Source organism: Triticum dicoccoides, chromosome 5B (assembly GCF_002162155.2).
Source record: "Triticum dicoccoides isolate Atlit2015 ecotype Zavitan chromosome 5B, WEW_v2.0, whole genome shotgun sequence".
Lineage (NCBI taxonomy): Eukaryota > Viridiplantae > Streptophyta > Magnoliopsida > Poales > Poaceae > Triticum > Triticum dicoccoides.
In genome coordinates, this window is record NC_041389.1 from 105,256,412 (window position 1) to 105,263,920 (window position 7,509).

The 7,509-nt window shown below is 49.8% G+C and overlaps 1 protein-coding gene across 1 annotated transcript; it reads right to left on the bottom strand.

Moving 5' to 3' along the window:
- Positions 1-1,971: 1,971 nt before the first annotated feature.
- Positions 1,972-6,032, bottom strand: LOC119307636 (cytochrome P450 81Q32-like). Its single transcript, XM_037583707.1, has 2 exons — positions 5,082-6,032; positions 1,972-2,729 (listed from the first exon to the last, which is right to left on the bottom strand). The coding sequence occupies exons 1-2, from the start codon at positions 6,003-6,005 to the stop codon at positions 2,097-2,099; spliced, it is 1,557 nt and encodes a 518-aa protein (XP_037439604.1). The 5' UTR covers positions 6,006-6,032; the 3' UTR covers positions 1,972-2,096.
- Between the last annotated feature and the right edge of the window lie 1,477 nt (positions 6,033-7,509).

Genomic DNA, 7,509 nt, shown 5'->3' on the forward strand with positions numbered 1-7,509 from the left:
GGGGAGACGGTGGGTGCGGTGGTGCTCGTCGGTGGCGACGGGCGCATTCGGTGAGCGAGAGGGAGAGGCGAACAGGGGGGAAAGAGGGGCACGGGGAGAGGGGAGCGGTGCAGGGGGTGCGTGGCGTCGTCCGGGGCGTCGCTGGGGAGGCCAGGGAGGAAGCAGGAGGTGGCTAGGGGGGGGGAAGCAGGAGGTGGCCGGGGCAGCGTCGGCGAGCGCCACGCCTCGCCTCTGCTCGTCCTCCTGGCAGAGGAGGAAGAGGACAAGGGGGGAAGGAGGTGGGCTGGGCCGCGCTGGGCTGCACAGTGTTGGGCTGTGGGTGGCTGCCAGGTAAGGTCCAGGTAAGGTTTCTCTCCTCTCTTTTATAATTCTGTTCTGTTTTATCTTTTCTATTTTCTGCAATTTGTTTTTGATTTGATTTAAAATATCAAATCATTTTATAAAATCCTGGAAACAGTTATGGGTGTTTTCTGAATTATTTCAGTGACCCCTACAATTTTCCAACATTTATTTGAACATTTAAATTATTTATAGTATTTAAATGCCCAAAGTCAAATACAATATGATTTAATTCAAAAATCCAAAAATGACCTAGGAATATAATCATCATTTTTGGCAGAGGTTTCCACCTTAACCAGAAATCATGAACTTTTCTTAGGAACCTTTTGGGTTTATTGAAAAGATTTTAATTCACCCTAGTTGAGTTGATTTAATGCTAGGGTTTGAACATCCCCATTTCAATTTTAGGCAAAATTTAAACATGATGCAAACATGAAGCTAGCCTAGAGCACTACCAGCAGCTAGGGATGTGACAACTCATAATTATAAGTCCAGTGTGTTTCTAATCTCCTCCCTCTAATTCTCCGTCGACGGTAGGTTTTGGACGGCGAAGCGCTGCCGGATTGTGAAGAACGTACGCTTGCAACCAAGTAGATATGCCATGCTTTTGGTCTTCGGTTCGAGGGATCATTTGAGGGCAGTTTGTGGGATCATCATCAATGGTTCGAGGGACTCCAAGTATGATCTACACCAACTTGTCTACTTCCGATGCACTCCAGAGTCGGTAACGATCGTTGATCCAAATCCTATATGCATCTTCATATTGTTCCTGGTTGATCATAGGGCGATTTTTTTCCTACTACGTTTCCCAACAGTGGCATCATGAGTGGTTCTATGAGTAGATGTAGGTTTCGATCTAGATCACATGTGGATGTGAGGGTTTGATGTTCTTGTTATGCTTCTCTTGAGTGTTACTCCGGTTCAGTTCATTAACGGCATGATGTCGTTTTTACAAGGTTCCGACAATCAATCGGCTCTGGCTGTCGACGATCTGCTAACAGTTCCTTGGACTTCATCATAGTCAAGAATAGTGAACCCTAGCATACGCAAGAGGGCAATGAAGATGAACGATCTTCTAGGGTGTCACGCGTATTTGACGAAGTTTAGTGTGGGGGACGAGATTTTTAAATAAGTATCTTCTTTCACACACAACCAAAAGTTAATCTAGCAACAAGAATTATCGCCTTAATGTTGTGTGTAGGTAGCTAATGTTAGCCGGAAACCCTAGAGGCCACGTAATTAAAATTTGCCAAACCGATCAGAACACGTCTAACTTGGTTTTGCACGGTTGCATATGATGTGGTATAGCCTTCTTCCTTGGTGCGTTGGTGCGTTTATGTATGAGATGGTTATATGTTGTAATGAGTTTATGTATGAGATGGTTATATGTTGTAATTTTAATTTTAGCAATGCTTCGCCTTGGTGCGTTTAGTTGGGCTACTACTTAGAATCGGCCGGTTTATATATATTTAATTTTAAAAAAAACTAAAAAACTTGCACATGCTATAATTAATTAACCATAACTCGGATCACAAAACTTTATGGCTTTGGATCGATTCTATGAGGAGACGGCGCCCCAGGACTCGCACTATGCCAGGGACTGGTAGTAGAAGTTAGTGGTAAAGTTACATCTTGAAGAATGTGTCAATGTTCAAAAGGTCACTTATTTGTCAAATGGAGAGAGTACAAAGTAGTGAGGGATGTTGCTTCGCTACCCTTGCAAGTGTATCAACTCACAACGCTTAAGGAGCACACTTCTAAAGGCTCTTGAGCATGACATCCATATCTTGACGGGGTCGGCACACTGCAACTAGCTGCACAGACATGTGCATGGTGAGCCCGGAACCCTCGCTCATGTCCACCACCTTCTCTCCCACCCGTCCCCACTCGAAGCATTGCAACATCCCCGCCAAAGCTACTCCCACCATCCTCCAAGTGAGTCCCTCGCCGGGGCACTTTCGCCGACCCATCCCAAACGGCATCATCATTCGCTTTCCACCTTGTTCACAAACATTGCCACCCACGAACCTCTCTGGCATGAACATGTCTGGATCATCCCACGAGGCAGGGTCCCGTTGTATGGAGTACACGTCGACTAACACCATGGTTCCACGTGCAATGATGTATTGCCCACTAGTGACTGTGCAGTCACGCGACGCCTCATGCGGTACGAGGTTGGGTGCGAGAGGGTATAGTCGGAGGGTCTCAGTGATGATGCATCGGAGGTAAGGGAGCACTTCCAGGTCACTCTCCTGGATCAGGCGAGACGTGCCCACGACGGTGTCGATCTCAGTCTTCGCCTTGGCCAGCACGTCTGGGTTATTGAGCAGAAGTGCCATCGCCCACTCAATCGCGCTAGATGATGTGTCCGCTCCTGCTTGTAGCATGCTCTATGCACCAAAGTTGAAATAAGATTAGTAATTTCACAAATTTTACAAAACTGCAAAAATTATCTAACCAAGCAATTAGTTTTTTTTAGAAAAGAGGATGATCTCCGGCCTCTGCATCTGGGCGATGCATGCGGCCACTTTATTAATTATTCTCACAAGACCGTACAAAGCCATACAACAGTAAGAATAAAGCCACCGTCTAAGCAACAACTGTCGCTACACCTATCCAATCGATGAAGGGGCGCAGATAGTCTGTGCCTAATACCAAACAGACATCGCAGCCAAACCTAAACATCTAAGACCTGAGGTCCCAACCAGGACGCCTGCCGGGTATGGGGCACCTACCAGTCCGGCGCACTCCTCAACCAGAACGCCTGCCGGGTATGAGGCCGCCGCAGCCACCTGCCACCAATCCATCTTCAGAGTTGTACCGTTGCATGTACCGTGACAGGTCTCTCTGCCATCGACGCAACCACGACGCCCGACAGCGTCGTCCTACTGCGTGAGTCCATCCTCCCACAGCAAACTCCGAATCTGCACTGCGCCACGCCGTCAAGATCCGGCGCCATTAGAGTGTAGGATGAAGCACCGCTCCACCAAAGAATTCGTACTCTGGTCCCTCGATCATGTGTGTACCTCCAAGAATGACGCCCCCAAGGAAGGAACGACACCAGAGCCGCCGTCATCCGATCATCCGGTCTAGGGTTTCCCCCGGAGGTAGCAGAGAGTGGCCTTAAACTTCTCCACGGCAATGCCTTCAGGAAGGAAACGACGCAGATAGCGCCGCCACCGTCGGCCTTAGCAGGAGCCGAAGGCAAGTTTTCACCCAGATCCGCTCGAAGGGATCCAACTCTCGTGCCCGGGCCGCCGTCACCACCAGTACCACCAGGCAGACCCTGGAGTACCGGCATATCAGCGAGCCGCCGGCACCACCGCATCCAGATCGTTGGCCACGCCGGGTCGCCGCCATCCCCCGCGTCGTCCGGGTCAGAGGTGGAGCCGCCGACCGCGCACAGGAACTGCCGCCGCCTGCACACGCCGGAGCGCCGTCGAGAGCCCGGCGGCCGCCACCGCCTGACGAAGCCAACCGCCCGAGCACTGGCGCCACCATGGAGCCATCAGATCGGCGAGGAAGACGCGCGCCGACCACCCTCGCGGACCCCGCCGCACGCCCGAGCACCGGCGCCATCGCGGCGCCATCAGATCGGGATGAGGAGGAGCCCGCGCGCTCGCCGCCCCGCGCAGACCACGCCGCTGCCACCAAGCAGGGGAGCCCCGCCCAGATCCGCCGGCGGCCCGACCTGCCACCGAGCCAAGCGCCACCGCGAGGGCCGGCCGTCCCGCCCCACCCATGAGCCTCGCGATGGGGAAGGGAGCCCCGCCGCCGCCGAGGGAGAAGGAAGGCGAGAAAGGGGAGCGGCAGCGGCGATCTAGGGTTCCGCCCGGGCCGCTCGCGGGAGCGGCACGGGGGACGGGGGAATTACTCTACTGCCTGCTCCAAGTCGTGGTCTGTGGCAATTACTCTACTGCCTGCTCCCCACCTTAAAATGGGGAGATTTTCACTTCCCGGCATCTGCACCAACTAAGGATGCATACGGCCATTTTAGTATGAGTATCAAGATAAACATGGTCCTCAAAATTTTTTAAATGAGTATCAAGATATTTCTTGATGAGTGGTTCCACCACACATCAAGCTTGATCCTCAATAAACGGGAGAAAACCCCTGTGCATCACCTGTCAATTTCGAGAATTGAACTCGAGTCGTTGGATTGCACAACCACATACCCAACCACTGAGCCAAGGCTCTCTCTGCAACCAATCAATTAGTTGCATATCGTCAACTCAACTAGATCAATTAGCAATTTATATGTTAACAATAGTTGTGCTATACTAGCTAATTAGAGAAGTTTCATGATGAGTGGATCATAGCCATCGACATTAGTTTCTTGCTCGCTACAGCATACACTAGCTTATTGTCGTTCGACGTTAGCCAAGCAAATGGGCAATGTTATACACCGTACACGTCAGATTAATTACTTGTTCTCATTAACAAATTATTACAAGTGGCACACTCTGTGAACTAGAACTGCACCCACTTTTTAAAACTTGTATGATTGGTTTCACCGTGCTTAAACAAACGTACTGGATCACTGTCACCAGTTACTAATAATTTGCTAATTCACATTAATTAGTTAGTAGGTCTCCTTCCAGCCCACCCGCGATGAGATGCATGCTGGTAGCAGGTACGCTCACGTACACTACACAGCCGGCCGTGTCGTGTTCGAAAGAAAAAAAATCATTTAGTCAGTGTACCAACTACCTGACGCATGCGACTTTGGCGTATCAACTCACCATGCAGAGGGTGCGGATGACCACGTCGGGGTACGACTCCGGCGACCGCTCCTGCTGCTGGAGCACGTCGCCGAGCAACGTCCTGGGCGCCGACGACGTCTCCTCGCCACGGGGGTTGAGCCGCCTGTACTCGTCGATGAGCCGCTGGCCAAAGTCACGGCGCTCCTTGGCGATGCCGGCGAGACTTCTCCTCGTCCTCCCGAAATCCAGCAGCCGCAGCACCGGCAGGAAGTCCTGGAGGTTGGCCGATCCCGCCGCCGCTAAACCAGCCTCCGTCAACGCCATGAACCAGCGCACGTCCTCCTCCGCCATGCGCCTCCCAGAGACCATGGCCATGATCACGTTGACCACGAACTCGTACGCCGTCGCCCTCACGCTTACCGGCGTGGCGCCGGCGCCGGCTCCGCCGCGCTCGTAGAGGCGCTTTACCATGGCGCGTATCTCGGTCGCGCGCACGGCAGACGTCAGCGAGAGGCGGTGCGCGGAGAGCGCGTGCACGGTGACGATGCGGCGGAGGTCGCGCCAGAGAGAGCCGTAGTTAGACAAGGCGATGCTGGGGCACTCGTCCGTCAGGAGCCGCCGCGACGCGAGCCCGGGGCGATCCGCCATCGCGACGTCGTGGACGGTGAAGCACTCCTCGGCGATGGCCGCGGAGGAGACGAGGAGGACCGGCCGCGCGCCGAACCGAAGGCTGAGGAGACCAACGCCGTCGCGGCCACCGCCGTAGCGGGCAGCGAGCGCGGAGAGGGAGCGGTGCAGCGGCTTCTTGAGGAGGTGGAGGTGGCCGATGACGGGGAGGGCGGGAGGGCTTGGGATACTCTTGAGATGGCCATGTCCATTAAGGTCCTTGCGAGGAGAGGAGAAGAAATACAAGAGGAGGAGAAGAGAAGCTACAAGGAAGGCATGCGTGAGCGAAATCTCCATTTGTAAAGTACCTTTGTGCTTAGCATGGAGGAGCTCAACAATGTCTTGGTTTTCCTGAAGGCTTATGTAACCATGGACCACCCATGATTGATGCTTCGTTTTCATGGGAAACTCTTATTTTTATTGGAGTGTGTTGGGACTAATCCACTCCACAACTTCAGCCTATCCAAAGAAATTGGATAGTTACAGTTATTTCTTTTTCTTGCGGGTGGATAGTTACACTTCTTAAAATTGTCTAAAACTTAAGGTAAACGATTCTATACTCCCGACCGGCCAAGCGTTGTGCCGGTCGCCTCCCACGACGCACGCGCCTTCTGAGGCTCACACATCGCTTTCTACCTTTTCTGCCTCATCTCTTCACGAAACTGAAAGTGAGCATTTGAGCCAAAAGTTCATAAATTTCAAAAGAGCTCACGAACATAGAAAGTTTGAAAGTTAAAAAAACGTATGGATTTTGAAAAGAAATGCGGATTTGGAAAAAGTTCATACATCTTATCTTAAAAACAAAGTTTGTGAAATTAAGAAAAGTTTGCGGATTTTGAAAAAAATTCATGTATTCAAAAAGCTCATGGATTTGAAAAAGTTCGCCGGTTTGGAAAAAAGGTTCACTAATTTGTAGAAATTTCTCACATTTTTTTAAAATATTCATAAATTTTTCAAAGAGTTCACAAATTAGAAAAAATACAAACTATGGATTAGAAAAATATTGAAAACATGAATTTGGAAAAAAGTTCACAAAAAATTAAAAAGTTTCACGTATTTGAAAACATATTGATTTAAGAAGATAAAATAAAAGAAGAAAAATGAAAAAAAACTGAACAAAACCCGGTCCAGAAAAGTCAAAAGAAGAACAAACCACACTAAAATTTTCCCAAAACTGGGTTGGGAAGATTCCCATAATTAGGAGTGCTTCCCGCGAAGTCGTGCCTTATAGGTTCGCCAAATACGATCAAAGAGGTGTGCACCTTGCATCGATATAATTAGAAGTGGTGCTATAAGAGTCAGCACGTCCTGAACCCGGGTACATACGAACCCGCTTTTTAAAATATATTCCAAACGCGTTTTGTAATGTCAAAAAATTCAAAACAAAATTTCGTGCATACATGTTTGCAAAAATATGCCCGCGGCACAAAGTTTTGTGAAAAAAGTATTTTTATTTTGTCTCCGCAAGAAAAATAGTGCTTCTAAATAGCGTTCCGCGACACAAAGTTTTTCCTTTGTTGCACAAGCCACAAAAGGAGTTGTTTTTACATGAAACTTTCTGCACGCACATAGAATATGAAGATGTACGTGTGCACCTTTTTCCAGAAATTTTTGGCATTTCAAAATGTATTTTCCAAAGTAGGTTCATATGTACCTGGATTCATTCATACACTTCCTGATACTATAAGCCTTAAATAGAAGATAACAACCTCGACTAGTTGGGCGGGAACGCCTCGAGTAGTTGCCACCTACGGGCGGCAAATAGGATTGGCCACAAGTGGCATCTTACTAGAAACAACCG

Excerpts from the sequence above, each read along its gene's own strand:
- LOC119307636 (XM_037583707.1), bottom strand. The coding sequence starts at position 6,005 with ATGGAGATTTCGCTCACGCATGCCTTCCTTGTAGCTTCTCTTCTCCTC. Across the intron at positions 2,730-5,081 it reads TCATCCGCACCCTCTGCATG|AGCATGCTACAAGCAGGAGC; the intron begins GTGAGTTGATAC and ends TTTGGTGCATAG.